Raw genomic sequence first — 18,124 nt, forward strand, 5'->3', positions numbered from 1 at the left:
CTCTAGCTATGAAGCCTGTTACAAATTGATTACTGTGGTGTTCAATACAATGCTGCAACTAGCAAAGCTGCTTTGAAGTATACAGCCTCCTGCTTGTTGTAATTTAAAGAATCACCTGTCAGAACTGTTCGTGAAGTTGAATTGGCTCTAACTGGCTAAGAAACAAGATTAAGATCTCACACTATAACTTAGGCAATGTAAGTATTTCCACCGTACGTTGCCATTTTTTGTGCACTGCCTTGTAATTCACGTAAAGAGGGCATAATGTATTTGTGGAGATAATAAATGTGGGAAAAGGTAACTTTGTAACATACCATATGATGGTAACACAGCCACATGATTAAATTCCTTAATTAAACACTTTCAGAACCTTTGACAATCTTTTTCAATTGCTTGTACCTAATATTTTGCAATCAATAAAAAAAACTTGCATTTATACAGCATCCTTAATGTAGGTAATTGTCCCAAAGTGTTTTACAACTTTGTTATCCAACAAAATTTGACACATAACCCCAAAGACTGAAGGAGTATAAGCCACCTAGCCTCCTTTGCCTGTTCCACCATTCAATCCTATTTCGGCTGATTTCTAATCAAATTCCATATAACTTTTTGTTACATTTCCCTTACTATTGGTAATGAAAGATCTATCAAGGTTAAAATTAGCACTTGGCATAGTGATTTGAAGCAGAGTTCCAAACTTCTATCAATCTTTGGATGTAGAAGGGTTTTATGCAAGGCCAGGCTTTACATCATGATACCGAAGCCTATCAGTCCCGTTGGTATATTGGGGCAGATGACTGAAACTGTTAGGCCATCTGGGAACCAGATGGAATTAAGCAGACTCAGAGGGTTAGATGAACACAGTTTGATAGTATCTGATCAAACATAGGGAAGGGAGATCCTTGATGATTGTCACCCATACCTTACTTCAATATTCCTCAATATTGAATACCACTTGGAAAGTGTTGCAGAGGATAGTAAAGGTGTTGAATTTATAACAAGGAATTAATATGCAAAATTTATTGCCAGGAATAAGGAAGTGGCAGAGGAATTTAACAATTGCTTTGCATCTGTCTTCAGATCTGTCAAGCAGATGCACAAAACTCATCTGATATGTTAGAGAAACAAGGATCTAGTGAGAAATAGGAACTGATTGAACTAAGTACCAATCAAAAATAGCACTAGAGACATTGGAGAACTTTAAAGCTGATAAATCCCAAGGATCCAATGATTTATATCATAGAGTTTGTAAAGAGCTGGCTTTAGAGATAAAATGTTTATCATCTTCTAAAGTTCTATAAATTCTGGAACTATTCCATGGATTGCAGGGTACAAAATGTGATCCCACTACATATGGAAGAAGAGAGAAAACAAGGAACTACCAGCCAGTTAGCATATTGTAAGTAGCAGGGAAAATATTGAATCTATAATGAAGGATATAACAGAGCACCTTGAAACGAATAATAAGATTGAGAAGAGTCAACATGGATTTGTGAAAGGAAAATTGTGTTTGACTAAACTGCTGGAGTTCATTGAGGATATGACTAGTCGAATAGAGAAGGAGGAACCAAAGGATGTGATGTATTTGGATGTTCAGAAAGCATTCAATAAAGTCCCGCACAGGTTGGTCATCAAGATTACAGCATGTGGAAGTTAGGCCAATATACTGACATGGATTGAATATTGATTAACAGACAGAAAGCAAGGAGCGGGAGTAAACTGATCATTTTCTGGTTGGGAGGCTGTGACTATTTGGGTATAGCAGGGATGAGATCTTTTCACAATCTATATCAATAATTTGTCTATGGGGATCAAATTTCATATATTGTCAGCAAAGTCAGATATCAAATTCAGTGGGTTCTATGAATGGAGGAAGATGTAAAGAAATTTGAGGAGATATGGACAAACAGAATGAGCAGGTGAGAACATGGAAGATGGAATATAATGTGGAAAAATATTAGGTTATCTGCTTTGGTGGACATAAAAGCACATTAGTTATTAAATAATGAGAGATTGGGTGGTGTTGATGTTCAAAGGGACTTAGGTGTGCTTGTACACAAGTTCCTGAAGGCCAACACCAGGTGAAGCAAGTGATTAAGAGAGCAAGCAGTATGTTTAGTCTTTATTACATGAGAATTTGATTACAGGAAGTCTATTGCAATTATACAAGGCCTTGGTGGGACAGTACCTGGAGTATTGTGTACAGTTTTGATCTCCTTACCTTGTTGTGACCTTGTTTTGACCTTGCACCTTCTCTGTAGCTGTGTCACTTTACTCTGTACTGTTATTGTTTTTACCTCTACTACACCAATGCACTCTGTACTAACTCAATGTAACTGCACTGTGTAATGAATTGACCTGTACGATCGGTATGCAAGACAAGTTTTTCACTGTACCTCGGTACAAGTGACAATAATAAATCAATACCAATACCAAATGATATACTAGACTAGTTTCAGGGATGACATATTTGCCATATGAGGAAGTTGTATCATCATCAATATAGAATATTAATGAAGCCAGTGCAGATGATGTTGTCTGCATGGACTTTCATGAGGCTGTTGACAAGGTCCTGCGTGATTGGCTGGTCCAAAAGCTTAGAGCCCATGGGATCCAAGGCAAGCTGGCAAATTGGTTCCAAAATTGGCTTGGTAAGATGAGGCAGAAAGTGGTGGAGGAGGATTGTTTTTATGATTGGAAGTCCGTAACTTGTTGTGTCCCACAAGGTTTGGTGCAGGGACCCTTGATGTTTGTGATATATTTAAATAACTTGGATGTGAATATAGGAGGTATGATAAATAAGACTGCAGATGGCACAAAAATGTATGGTGTTGTAAATAGTGAGGAGGATTGTCCTAGGCTATGGCATGATATTGATCAGCTGGAAAGTTGGGCAGATCAATGGCAGATGGATTTTAATTCTGACAAGGGAGTAGCGATGCACTTTGAAAGGTCAAATAAGGGTGGGACATGCATGGTAAATGACAGGGCCCTAGGGATGTTGATGAAAAGAGGGTCCTTGGGGTACAGTCCATAGATTCCAGAAAGGTCGATAGGGTGGTGAAGAAGGCATTTGAAATACTTGCTTTCATCAGCTGTGACACAGAATATAAGAGCAAGGATTCATGTTACAACTTTATAAACATTGGTTAGGCCACATCTGGAGTACCGTGTGCAGTTCTGGTTGCCACACTATAGGAAGAATGTGATTACTCTGGAGAGATGCAGGGAGATTCACCAGAATGTTCAGCAGGTGGAACAGATGCTGCTCAACCCACTGAGTTCCTCCAGAAGATTGTTTGTTGCTCCAGATTCCAGCATCTGCAGTATCTTGTGTCTTCACCAGGACGTTGCCCAGTTTGGACTATTTTAGTTACAAGGAAAGATTGGATAGGCTGGCATTGTTTTACTTGAAGGGGAGGATGCTGAGAGGCGACCTGATGAGGTCTACAAAATTATGAGGGGGATAGAAAGAGTAGATAGTAAGAATATTTTTCCCCATGGTAGGGATATCTAAAGCAAGAGGTTTTATGTATAAGGTGAGAAGTAGGAGGTTTAAAGGGTCGTGGGGGGAATATTTCCATGCAGATGGTGGTTAGAATCTGGAACGTGCTGCCTGAAAAGGTAGGGGAGACGGGTACTCAAACAACAGTTAAGGCACGGCTAAGAAGGCTACAGACCAAATGTGGGTAAATGGGACTAGTATGGATAAGTATACATGGTTGACAAGGACGTGGGTGAGCCATATGATTCTGTTCTGTGTTATACTGTTCTAAAGAATGTATTGAGTCATACAGTTATAGAATTCAAAAGAATGAGGGGAGATCTCACCAAAACATATAAAATTCTTAAAATTGCTTGACAGGGAAGGTGTTTCCTCAGACCATGGACACAAGTTCAGAATAAGGGGCAAGTTGTTTACGAATGAGACAAGGATAAGCTTCTTTAGTATCTGAAATTCTCTACCCTGGTGGGCTATAGAAGCTCAGTCACAGTGTTCATTCAAAACACAGCTCTAGAGAGTTCTGGATATTAAGAGAATAAGAGGATATGGGGATAATGCTAGAAAGTTGTGCTGAGGTAGAATTTCATCCATGATCTTAATGAACAGTGGAGGAAGCTCAACAATTTGAGCTTGCTCCACTTCTGCTTATATGTTCTGATGAATCTACTCTGGGTGTGGTCTTCAACATTCATCATCAAGAGTAGTGCAGTAACATTACAAACACAAGGCTAGAACGAAATCAGATGGTGAATAAACCTACTTGAACTGACTTCTTGCTGGGCAAAACCTGTCATGGATACATTTATCCATCTCAGTATTGGTAAGAGATCTGGAAATCTATTACTGGCCCTGCGTTATTGTTGAGTCAAAATCCCTACCTAGCAGCATTGTGGCTGTACCTTGACCACACTAATTGAGCAACTAAAGGAGGGTCATCACAACCTTTTGAAGGACAATAATAGATGGCCAATAAATGCTGGTCTTTACTGGGTGATGCTTCTTCTACTTAAGCATCCTCAATGATCCTAACTTCTTCATGTCTGCAAGTCTTCAGATCATTCCATCACCACATGCATCCAGGCCATCAATTAAAATAGCAAATATCAAAGGTCCTCACGCTGACCCATGTAGAATATCACACCATGAATCAAACTTCCTTTTTTAACTTAATGACATTATGTACAAGTATTATAACAGATAATAGACAATACAGGAAATGTATTTATTTATTTCTGAATATATGGAAATCAGCAAATATTAAACGGCACAAAAAGCTGTGAATTATGCACGTCTGTGGCTATAACTAATGTATCCATACTGGGAAATTTCTATTACTTGGATAGATAGGCACATTTTCAACATAAAACAATTAAACAATCTGCAGTAGTTAGAAGACACCATAAGTTCTCAAATAAAAATGTAATGAATCAATCCTGATATATCACATTTGGCTGGAGATAAGGTAGAATAAATAAATTTGGTGGAAAACTGTTCCTTTTAAATGCCCTGGGGAAAGTGACATGGACATAAGCTTTTGCTATCAATATAGAGAAAAACTGTTCCCATGACAGTAAATCAACAAGGAAGGGACTGCTAATACAGTAAAGGGAATCTGATGTGGCTACTCCTAATGCAAGGAAAGCTTGTTGTTGAAAAAAAATCATTGTTCTTACTTTTGAAGAGCCTAATTTTTTTGCCTGTACAGCACATTTAATCAAAGCTAATGCTTGAACTGACAAAAAAATTACAAAAATATTAAAGAAAATTTTCAGTTGCTACATCAAAATAAATTTGATGGGAAATGCTTCTAAACAACACCTGTAGTATTCAAGATTGGTATGAATAGGTATGAGGGAAGCTGTTACTGCGAACACAAAAATATTATACTGCATGGATTTTTAAATTTTTTTCAATTGAATACATCCATTCTGGACAATCAATTGACTACAATGGAAAGGTACAACTAATTGTTGCTGAAATTATTTTAATACTGACTACATATAGGATTTTTTAATTGCTGTAATGCTACACCTTGACTTGAATTTGTCATCTTTAGTGACCATTCCTTGGTTTATATTTAGAGCTTTTCAGCAGTAATTAGAAGACATTTATGCAACTGTAACAATGGAATTAAGCTATAAGTGCTTCTTAAATACTGTTAGGTTTGTTGTCCATCATATATGACAACAGAATGGCTTTAATAGAGAGACAATGAAGTTCTTCTGTTATACCTTTTAGTTTTTTTTTGTTCTGATGTAACTTTTTCAAAAGGAGTGAAGAAAGATGGAAAGTGAAGAGGAAAAAAAGAGAAAAAAATGTGAACAATTTACCAACCTATAGGAATGTGACAAAATTGTTCCTTTCCAGGGCCAGAGAGATTGAGGAATATTTGATTTGTGCTGTTAAGTATTGGTTCTAACTGCCTGCGGCAGGTTTAATTGGCAATTAATGTGCAAATGTAGCAATTTCTTGAAACTCCAGAGCGAGTAAGGACAAGCTCCCATTTTTGCAAGGCTAACCATCAAGTAAAGCAACTTGTCCAGCTTGTCCATCTCCTTCTTGTTGTAGATTACCAGATAATTTACATAATAACATCAGTCTGACCATTAAGTTTGCTGTTATTTTAGAGGCAAAAATCTGCCTCATCTTCTTTTCTGGTCCTTCATTCATTCCACAGCTAGCAGCAATGGCCTTATCTACACTGCGCTAAGAGTTTGGCAAGCTTTAACTGTGCATGAATTCATGGATCTTCAACTGTGATATTTTGTATACATTGCCACATGTCAGCTATTTGATTCAACATAAGAGTTTGGAACTGTCAGATAATCTATTAACCCAAATCCATATTTAAATATTTGACAATGAGCCAAAAGATAATTGACAATTTTAGCACTTCTTTACCAGAGAATATATTTTATTTAGTTGTGCCATTTTCACAGTCTGACAATTGTGGCTGCTCTTCAAGATTAAAACCTCTACAATTGTAATAATAATAAGGTTATCATTGAAAATATGACAATGGTAATATTTGAAATTGCCATTCAAAATTGATAATACTTTTATTCTCTGAGAGAGTATAAAGAGAATAAAACAGAGATTGTATCAAAGTACAGATACTAGTTTGCAGCATAATGGTTATATTACTGAACAAATAATCCAGATGTTTGGACTAAAGGTCCAGAGATCCGAGGACAAATCCCTTTATACAGGTGGCAATTTTAAATTCAATAAATATGAGCTAAAAGTCTAGTATCAATAATAGTAACTATGAAACTGCCCAAACTGTTGTAAAGCTTATCTGGTTCACTCGCATCCTTTAGGAGAAGAAATCTTATGTGTGCCTTCTGATCCACAGCAAGAGATTGACTCTCAACAATCTTCTAAAAAGATCTACTAAGCCACTCATTTGTATATCAAAAAAAACTGATACGAAAAACCACTGCAGCATGTCATCACAGCCTTTTCAAGGACACTTAGAAATGGGCAGTAAATGATAGTCATCCCATGAATGAAAATGAAATAAAGATGAGAGTCCTGTTCATACTTCATGCCCTGCTTTTCTTGCTATTCCACTTCTCTTTCACACCACTCCCCATCAATAGACATACAAGAGAACTGTTAGTAGATATCTCCCTTTCTGCTTTGGAACCTTTTGAATCACTGCTCATGGCTTTCACTAGACCAGAATAGATAGTCTCTATCGGTGACTCTCCTTTCCTCTCTAGGGAAATGCTGATGCTTCTCACCTTCTCTGAGGATCCACTTCTGCCTAAGTAATTACTCTCTAAATAATGACTGAATGAGCCCATGTTGTACCAGCCTGCAGTTTTAAATGAGAAAATTTAATAGCCGGAAAATATCATTAGCATTGATTTTGGCTGCAAACACAAGTCAAGTTGGTAAGTGCTGAATGAAAGCTACGAATGACATTTGGTTTGGATAATTAAAAACACCTAAAATATAATAAAAAACATCAATTGAATGAGGTGAAACTTAAGGCTGTTTATGCATTTTTGAGAACAACTAGAGAAGACAGTACCATGGTATAATGCCCTATTCATATCATCCCACCTGTGTAAAGCAAAGTTCTAAAAGTGTGCACTTAGACATGCATAAAGTTTTACGAACCATAGTCCAAATATCACTGAAATTCCTTTAGTAATAAAGAGCTTTACAGAACAGTCATGATGAAAATAGAAATTTGATTAGACATACTATCCACAACATAGAAACAACTCTCTCAGCCCAACAGGTCTGTGGCAGTGTACATGAACTTCTGCTCATCTTATTTAACCTCATCAACATATCCTTCTATGCCTTTCTTCCTTACTATGTGTCTAGCTTCTGCTTAAATATATCTACACCACTCAACTCAGTTAATCACTATGTTAAAGAGTTTCATATTCTAACCACTTGGTTTAAAGAAAAATTCTGCTGAACAACCTGTTAGATTTATTGGTAATAGTTCTAGAGCTGGTCTTCCCTGAAAGTGGAAACATCTTTTCTACTTCAATCCTATCACACCCTTTAATAGTATTAGAGATCCATCAAGCCACCCCTTTCTTTTAAGGAAAAATATGAGAGTCCCATCTTCTTCCATCTTTCCTCATAAGTATAACCACACAAACAGCCGTCGATTGTGGCAAGGCTTGTGTGCGATAATGGGCTACAGTGCGGAATTGAGGAGTGTTGCTAGCAACAACGCATCCCTTCCTGATGAGCTTAATGCATTCTATGCTCAGTTTGAACAGAAGGTCAATGGAATAACATCACCAACTCCGACAGCCTTTGATGCACCTGTACCTATGGTTACCGTCACAGACGTCATATCGGCCTTCCTGAGAGTGAACCCACGGAAAACAACTAGACCAGGTAGATACCCTGGCCGTGTCCTCAGAACCTGCACAGACCAGCTAGTAGGAGTATTCATAGACACCTTTAACCTCTTCTTACTCCAATCTGAGGTTCCCATCTGCTTTAAGACCACTATCATCCCGGTGCCAAAGAAAGGCAACATGCCTTAATGACTACCACCCAGTGCCTCTGACGTCCATCATCATGAAGTGCTTCAAGAGGCTGATCGTGGCACACATCAACTCCAGCCTCCTAGACAACCGCGACCCACTGCAATTTGTCTACCATCAAAACAGGTCCATGGTGGACGCCATCCCTTGGCTCTACATTCATCTCTGGAACATCTATATAACAAAGACACCTATGTCAGACTCCTATTTATTGACTATAGTTCAGCCTTCAACACCATAATTCCAAACAAACTCAGCAGGGGGGAGTGCATGACCCTGTCTGTATCAATAGTGCTGAGGTGGAGGTGGTTGAGAGCTTCAGGTTCCTAGGCGTAGATATCACAAACAATTTGTCCTGGTCCAGCCACGTTGATGCTATGACCAAGAAAGCACAGCTATGTGTCTACTTCCTCAGAGGGTAAGGAAATTCAGCATGTCCCTAATGACCCTCATGAAACTTTACAGATGCAACCTAGAAAGCATCCTATCCAGATGCATCAGCTTGGTATGGCAACTGCTCTGCTCAAGAGCACAAGAAATTGCAGAAAGTTGTGAATCCAGCCCAGTCCATCACACAAACCAGCCTCCCCTCCATTGACTCTATCTACATTTCCAACTGCCCTGAGAGAGCAGCCAACATAATCAAGGCCCCCTCCCACCCCAGTCATTCTCTCTTCTCTCCTGTCCCGGTGGGCAGAAGATACAAAAGCTTGAAAGCACATACCACCAGACTGAAAGACAACTTCTATCCTGCTGTTATCAGACTCTTGAACAAACCAAATACTCATACACTAAAGATGAATTCTTGATCTCCCAATCTACCTCACTGTGGCCCTTGCACTTTATTTGTTTACTTGCACTGCGCTTTCTCTGTAGCTGCAACACTATATTCTACATTCTGTTTTCTTTTAACTACCTCAATATACTTATGCATGCCATGATCTGCCTGGATGGCATCCAAACAAAGTTTTTCACTTTATATTGGTACACATGACAATAATAATCATAAACCAATAATTGATAATAAACCTTTTAACTAATGGTTTCCTTTTTGCACCTTCTCCAGTGCCTTTATATCATTTTCAAAACATGGAGACCAGAAGTATTCACAATATTCAAAGTGTAGTCTAATTAACATTCTAGATATATATTTAACAGACCTTTGCAGCTTTTTTAATTCTACCCTTCTAGAAAGGAACCTATTACTTTGTTCATTTTTTTTTGAATGCTTACTTAGTGATTTTTCTATTTGTACCAAAATCCCTGCACTCCCCCATCCCATTTACACCTGTATAATCAAAGCAATACATTCCTTATTCTTCTACCATAATGCGCTATCTCACATTATCTACACTTAAATTCATTTTCCATTTAAGTGCCCATTCTGCAAACTGGTACAGCAAAATATTGAGACTTTATAAAACCTTGAAAGCTGCTCTGGCAATGATTGATATTCTGCTGCAAAGCTATAGTACGAGCCTTTATCTGTAGTGAATGATGTGTGGATGACCAGCATTATACCACCAAGGACACTTCAACTCTACTAATTTCATATCCATACTCTCATAACATAGGAAGCTATTCAGCCTATCAAAAGTAATCCCATCCCCAGACAGTTCCCTGTAACCTGCTCATTCCCACATGCCTGCCAACTCCCCCACCCCCAATTCTTTTAAACCCACACCCAACCACCACCACCACTAGGGGCAATTTATAGTAGCCAGCTAACCTCCTCATCACAATGTCTTTAGGATGTGGGAGGAAACAGATGTAACCCACATGGTCATAGGGAGAACGTGCAAATACCATATAGACAACATTTGAGATCAGGATTGAGCTCAGGCCGCTGGAGCTAACTGCTTTACCACCATGCTGCCAATAATGTTTTTTTTAATTGTTTTTAAAACCTCCACCAAATTGAACAGGTCATCTGGACATTGGACTGAACAAGGTATTAAGCCAGATCAAAGTCCAAACTATAAGATTGCCTCTTAGGGAATTAGAGGTGAAGGACCTATGGACTATAGTGGTGAGGAGTGGGGGTGTGGAGAGATTGAACTGTGATAAAAAGAAAGCCAATAATGCCTGTTTTCTGGAAATCTTAAGGTTTATTTTTACCATATTGGCTTCCATTTTACCACAGTTCAATCTCTCCACACCTCCACTCTTCACCAGTATAGTCCATAATCCACTTCTTTGAAAGGAGCCCAATTCATAATCATCTTGCCTATTTGGTAGAGCTTGTTTTCACACTGAATAACCTTTCCTTTGACTTTGCTCCCTGCAATAGGGACCCACCCATATGGATCTTTCCTAAGCCTGCCTACTTGTGCAAAAGATGGCATATTCTTGTTCCAGTCTCTACTCAGGTCTTATCCATCCCCCACTTTTTTGTTCATTGGATGACTATTTTGGAGCTGATTGTTGTTTCTTCCCATCACAGGAAAATTTCAGCAGTTTTCTTTCAGATTTCCAGCCCTTGCACCTCCACGCCTTATCTTCACATAGTCCATTTCCACTTCTGATCTCTCCCCTCTTTCTGGGGAGGAGGCTGCCAATCAACAGCTGTACAACATCACTAGACAGAGAGAGGAAAAGACTCAACAATGTGCTCAAAGCCTTCTTGAGAAATATAACATTCACATTGTCTCCTGGACCATGACCCCTCCAAATATGGAAGGAACATTTGGTATGATGTTGAAAACCTCAAAGCCATGCAGTGGGAACACATAGAGACTCTATGTATATGGTGGAAAGAGTTGACCACCTCACAAACTATCCACCTGTTCACCCATCAGCCACCACCTGCTCCATCTATGGTTTCCACAATGGCTTCATAAGCAGCATCAGAACCCACAAAACCTCAGTGAAAGCAAGGAAACCTAGATGCAGGGAACTGCCCAAGGAAAAAAAAAATTAAACCATTAATCCTAAGCTATCTTTATCAAACTTCTTGCTGCTCAGCACTCTGCAAGGACTTTATTCCATTCTCCCAACTTCTCAGTCATTGATTATCTGTTCTGATACCTTCTGTACTAGTACTACTGATTTTCTTTTCTTTTTCCTCAGCCTAAGATTCACCTATGGTTGATGGTGAATCTGGTGATTCAACCAGCTCAGAACCTTTTTCTCGCGCACTTCCGAAAAATGTTAGTGTTCCCTTTTTCTCACTTTCTGTCTGCAAAGCCCCATTTTCAATTAATCATACTTAGCAATTTCTGCCACCTCCAGAGCAGGGCTACAGTACAATTCGCACCCTCTCCCACCTTCCAAAGGGCCATTACCTCTTCATTGCCCCAGTCTATTCTTTCATCACACTAATACCATTCCTGCCTTCCCTGCACCCCCCCCCCCCCCAAGCTTCCCTTTATACATTACTATGCAAGCACAGGAGATTCAATAACTACCTTTTCACACCCTCACAGCATCCTGATCCTCAAACACTTTCCTGAGGAAATAGTAATTTACTTGCACTGCTTTCAACTTAGCATTCAGTTTTTGATATTTCCTGCTAATTTAGACTCTTTGCTGTTTTGGAGAAATTAAATGTGGATTGAAAGACCACTTTACTGAGCATTTCTATTCAGTCTGCAAGCAGGACCTTGATCTTCCATTTACTTTCCATTTCATTTCAATGTCCCAGTCCCTTTGGCCTTGTCCTCAGCCTCACTTAATGTTTAAAGTGAGGAATCTCTAACTTTTTCCAGTTTCAACTGAAGGTAATTGACCAAAAATATTAAATATTTACCTCTCCACAGATGTTGCCTAACCTACCAGTCATTTTCAGCATTTTATTTCATGAGCGATACCATTATTTTTGCAGCCAAAATTTATATGAACTGAGAAATTGCAATTGCATATTTAAATTCCAAGCGACATAACTTTCAGATATTTGCGGTCTATATTCTGTTTAGATTTGATGTTCCTTGTTCACAATGCTATTCTGGAAGAATGTTTTAAATTGCAATAGTCCACTTAAAACAGTCCAAAATAAAACAAAAGGCATTAGAATATGATATTTTTTTTAAATACGTGCAAGATGAAAAATTCTATTGGCATTAACGTTCTGACTTACTGAATGAGTTAACCTGCCTGCTATATCAGTGACAGAAGAAAGGCCTGCGTTCGCTGACGTTCTGAATGTATATGTTATAATGCCTGTTTAAGTAGTGGGTATCCCCGGCTTTCAATTTGTATATTGGTGAAGTTAAGCTATTAAGAACGAACTTTACAGGGCGCTGGGTGGAAAGATACTGAGAAAAGTTTGGAAGATGTTTAAGAGCAATGATGAGGGAATTTAATGGGCCAAAGACCCTTTCTCTTCCTTCAAATTCTTTATTATTTAAATCCTGGCAGCCAAAAGAGTTGGTTACTTCGTTGACACAGCATTAATTCTGCCCACCACGTGCCTGATCATCTGTGCAGAATAACTCATTGAAAGCGCAGCGGAAAGGGTCTTAGACCCGAAACGTTGCCTGACTTGCTGCTCTCCCGACTCATTTTGCCTGGGTAAAAAAAAAACTTTTTGTTTTCTGTGTTGCTTTTCCAGATCCTGTCTGGAAACAATATTAAATTGACAAATTCAATTTCTCAGCAGGCTGGTTGGGAGGAACGGCTGTGTTGGATGGAAGCTGCCCCTTCTGTCTATTCCACAGTTCCCTTTCACCTCAAACCATGTATTAAGGCAAAAAAAATGCGGTTCTAGCTTCACTTGAAGGCGGGAAAGGGAAGTTTGAAGTTAGCCGAGCCCTCCCCCGATACTGGAGCGTCCGGTTATAAATATGCCAATGTTGGCTTGTTGTTTTTATCTGCTTGTGCTGTCACTCTGCCAGATTTTTTTTAAATTGGGGGGGGGGGGGGGTGAAGGAAATCTCTCGCGGCCTCCAAGTAGTTGTGAGTAGCCAATGTTGCACCACCGGGGGATTAAGGTGCTTGTATCTCCTCCGTATTTGTTTAATTAGCCTCACGTCGGGCCTTCTGTCCTGAGCACAGCTGTAAAACACAGCGCTGTGAAAAAGCCATGACCGTGCTGGGTGGGTAGGGCTCCCATTAAAGTTAATAACTGAAAAGGCGGCTGGAGCTGAGTGCCTGGGTCCACTCTGGCCGGGAGACAGGTAATGAGTGTCTCTATGGTAACGCCAGTGTCTAGATGAGAAGTAGGATCCTGGTAGGCGAGCTCTAATCCCACAGCATGTGCTCTGAAGCTGTGTAAAGGACTGCTCAGAGTTATGGTTTCATAAATGCATTTAATATATTATCGGTCAGGTATTTAAAGGTGTATGAATGCAATTTATGTTCGCACTCAGAATCCTGTCAATATTCTGTATTGGTCTGTATATTGTACCTGATCTGGCCTCTTCTATTAAAACAATTACATTGCTTTGAATCTATTTAGTATATAGAAATTAGTTTCTTTAATTTAAACTGAAAGGTACATTTCGTATGGTTTACTATCAATCAGAGGGGACGTCTAAATCGGTGCTTGATTACGGATACATTTCCATACAAAAACAGTTTACAATTTTACTTAACCCAACATCGGTACAAAATATTAAACAATTCAAATGCATAAATGGTTTAAACAATAAATGTACAAGCATTGCTGAAACAACTAGTTGGGCTGGGACTTAACATGATTCGGGCCATGGATTTTCAAGTATCGTGAATGGAATTGGAGAGTTCTATTTCTGAATCACCTTGATCACCAATCTAACTTGTTTATTGCTGTTAACCAGACCTTAATTATTTACAATAAGATTCATAACAATGCATTCAGCTCACTGAATCCCACAAAATTAAAGAATGTGGTCACTATAAACCAATGGGCAGAATAATAAAACGGAATCATGAGATTCTTCAAAACAGTTGTTTTTCTTTAAAAAAAACTACCCAATTTAACAAGTTCGTAACATTCAATAATAGTAAATAAATCCTGTTATGCTTTTTCAACAAAATGTGGGAAAACTTAATCGGCCACTATCGGTACTGTTCTGCAAACTACTGGATACGTGTTAAAGTCAAGTTCAGTTACCCGAGCACTGTGGGTTTGTGTTGCTCCTCCCTCACCCCTTAGAAAAATATTCTAGTACCCCCAAACATCTGTCAAATTGGGAGAACACCGTTCCATTGCTATACTCTGCGACTCAATTTTGCTTCAAAAATAGAATTTGATGTAATAGACACACATCTGCCAACTCGAAAACATTTGTGACCGGTTTTCAAGTATTTAGATTATTAATCTATTTCCCATAAAAAAATTTGACGGCAATCAGCCGAAGTGGAATCTGACAAAGAGCGAACACGCTAGTATATTTCACGCATGACTCAATTTCACTTAATATTTAAAATCATGTACCAAGCTTTAATATTTGGAAAGAAGTAACATTTAACTAAAAGTCGTCAGTAGAAATAAAGCGCTGAACATTGTCAATATGCACTCATCCCTCTGCACAGAATTAGGAGCTGGGACGCAGAGCTTGTTGCCTGGCGACGAAGTACACCCAATGTATCACAGCCTGACTCCACACTTATCTAAATTTGACCTCTTTCCTTATTGCTCTTGGAAGAACCAAAAAGGTTAGCGCTAAATAATCTACATCGCATAAACCCATTATGTGCCAACGTTCTCTCTACATACACACAAGAGAAAATCCCATTCAAGTAGTATCCCAGTAAAATAGGTTCCCAATTTCCCCTATTAATCCGATTTAGTCCCAGGCGCCTTTCTGTTTTCCACTTGTGGTTTCCGCTGCTCTACTCTCCCAGGACTGGTTCATTTAGCTAATTATAATGAGCCAGAGAGCGTGGTGCTTTGCACTGCTCATCCAAGTGCAATTTACCTGGTCAGGGGAGTGCTAATGCAGGCTAATTAGTGACTACTGTAGTCAGTGAGAAGCATTGAGCAAATGGGAGGGGGTAGGGACGAAGACAACAAGGCGAAGCGACCAAAGGGAAGGGAAACTAATAGCCAGACTGAGCAGTGGATGTCACTTCTTTTAAAACGCATTCTTAAATCCATAAGATTGACTTTTAATTCGTATTTTTTCTGGAATTCATTTTAAAATATCAAACGGAAAGATCCTGTATTCTTCCAAATAAGAAAACGGAAGACCTGACAGGAGTATCAGACATTGTGGTGGCGACTGGCCAAAAAAAAATCCACATCGTTTAAGATGGCACTGGATAAACACAACGATGGGACAAATATGGGGGCAGAGACTGATGTTGCTGATAGAAACCTACGTTCATTTTGTTTTTGAAAAGACCATTAGAAAAATAAACTAGGAGGAAGAAAAGCAGAGACTGATGGGTAGAGGGAGCAGGAAACAGTTGATGTGTGCCAGGGGGCATCACGACAGCCCATCACTGCAGAATGGTATTCCGGAACATCCACCTACGGCAACTGTGCTCTGGGATTTTGTTATATTTATATATACCATGGACAGATTCCCACCATGCAAAATAGGATACAAGTGAATCGTTAACTTCATCCTTCCCATTAATGTTCTATACCGGCCAGAACGCAATTTGTAAACTCGTGCAAACTTGCAGTAGCATTTTGCAGTTGAATGACCGTGGAGCTGTGGATTTCATCCTTATTTAGAGGAGCTGCTTCTGCTTTTCTGTGAAGTGACTTGAATATCTGACAATGATTTGGGGATCAGAGCCGAACGAAGTTCAAATACAGGGCTCCAGCATTTGCAGCGACCATTCATCACCTTATTTTATATACAGAAGGGGTGACCAGGTGTTCGAGACCGAGCAGCCATGCACATCATTACGTGCCAGCCAGAAGCCTCCTAACACACCACATAGCACAGTAACTACCCAGACTTTAACACAGACAAAACACTTATTGATCAGATAAGTAAATAAATGTTCCCACTCTGGAGACTAACCGTTGTTTTTACTGGTACGTACACCGCTGGTTTTCCGGCAGCACCCTTTTTCTGATCGCCCATCCCCAGCTGGAATCCCTTGGATTTCACCCAAAATTTGAATTTGGCATTATCAACCGAGCTGAGCTCGACTCCGCTAAGGAGCTGCACGATCCGATCGTATTTTTTCCGAGTGACCGTCTTTGTTTTGCCCGAATCCCCGTAGGTCCTCAGACACCAGTCCTGAAAGTGACCGTACATGTCGCGATCTCCGCCGCTCTCCCAATCGATCGCTTTGTTCGCCATGAAGAAAGGAGGGGGCAAAATCTTTACATCTCCGTAAAAATGCCCCTTTAAAGGAAAGAGAGAGAAAACAGGCTCGGTCAGTTTGGGAGCACTTCGGTACCTTTTAGCGGAGGATCTCTTCACACTGCCCCCCCCCCTCAAAAAAAAGCAACACAAGCTTACATAGTCCGGATCAATAAACCTAATGGCCAGGCACAGTCAGTGCGGTAATAGGCGGTGGATCTAGTTGTGGAGGAGCAGCTTGTTGCAGGTTGGATGGGCTGAATTTGGAGTCACTTGCTGAGAGGCTGGGGTTGGGTAAGGTCCGGTTCAGCCGTCCTAGGTGATGGTGTAGTGTTGGAAATGCGCCTCCAGAGGGGTCTCTGTTCTTGGTCCAACCCCCCTTCCTCTTCCTCTTCTCACCCGGTGACCTGATTGGACACAGGGACAAAAGTTTCTCGGGTGACAGCCAATCAATGATGTCACGGCCAGATGTCCCATTTAGGAATGCGGCGGCGTACGCCTGCGCGGTTTGGGAATAGAGTAGATGGGGGTTCCTGCGCAGCACACCTCAGGAGCCCGCAACAAAGCCCTGGTTTTAGCTCTGGTTGCGGCACCCAGAGCTTCTGAATTTAAAACTGCCCATGTGGAGCTTTTTTTTTGGATTTTAATGCACGGACAGACCCACTACAAATAATTGTAGTTTTTCACAATTATCATTTGTAAGATTATATTTGAAGTCCCACACACCTGACCGCACAGGTTAATGGTAAATGTATCTCGAATCATAAATTTTTAATTTTTTTAAATTTTATTTACAGCGTGGTAACAGGCCCTTCCGGCCCAACGAGTCCGCACCGCCCATTTTAAACCCAATTAACCTACCCGCACGTCTTTGCAATGTGGGAGGAAACCGGAGCACCCGGAGGAAACCCACGCAGACACGGGGAGAACGTACAAACTCCTTACAGACAGCGACGGGAATTGAACCCCGATCGCTGGCGCTGTAAGAGCGTCGCGCTAACCGCTACGCCATCCATAAACTTGTGGTTAAAAACAGAAAATGCTGGAAGCACGCAGCAGATCAGGCAGCATCTGTGAAAAGAAACACAAAATGAAACGTCTCAGGTCGAGCACCCTTTTCCAGTTCTGATTTAGGATCTTCGACCCGATAAATGTTTTTCCACAGATGTTGCCTGAAATTTAAAGAGGTGCCATAGAGACACAAGCGACTGCAAACCCTGTATCTGGAGTGGGAAGGTACCAGTAAATGGAAATTGAGGGGGGAGGTGTGAGACAAAGGCTGGTAGATGATTGGTGGAATGAGGTAAGGGAGGGATGAGGGCAGATGGAACGGGGGAGGGGACAAAGAAGGTGAACACAGAGAGAAGGAAATAGGGTGGGTAGGTAAGTAGAGGATGGGTCATTGAAAC

The 18,124-nt window shown here is 40.1% G+C and overlaps 1 protein-coding gene across 2 annotated transcripts in view; it reads right to left on the reverse strand.

Moving 5' to 3' along the window:
* Nucleotides 1-17,045, reverse strand: part of LOC127578702 (nucleolar protein 4-like) — a 224,505-nt gene extending 207,460 nt beyond the window's left edge. For both annotated transcript variants that reach the window (XM_052031015.1, XM_052031014.1), the window contains exons 1-2: nt 16,875-17,045; nt 16,428-16,757 (exon numbers count right to left, since the gene is read on the reverse strand). In XM_052031015.1, the coding sequence (XP_051886975.1) occupies nt 16,428-16,712 (285 nt within the window). In that variant the 5' untranslated portion in view covers nt 16,713-16,757; nt 16,875-17,045. The remainder of the gene's footprint in view (nt 1-16,427; nt 16,758-16,874) is intronic.
* Between the last annotated feature and the right edge of the window lie 1,079 nt (nt 17,046-18,124).

Source organism: Pristis pectinata, chromosome 16 (assembly GCF_009764475.1).
Source record: "Pristis pectinata isolate sPriPec2 chromosome 16, sPriPec2.1.pri, whole genome shotgun sequence".
NCBI classification, from domain to species: Eukaryota; Metazoa; Chordata; class Chondrichthyes; order Rhinopristiformes; family Pristidae; genus Pristis; species Pristis pectinata.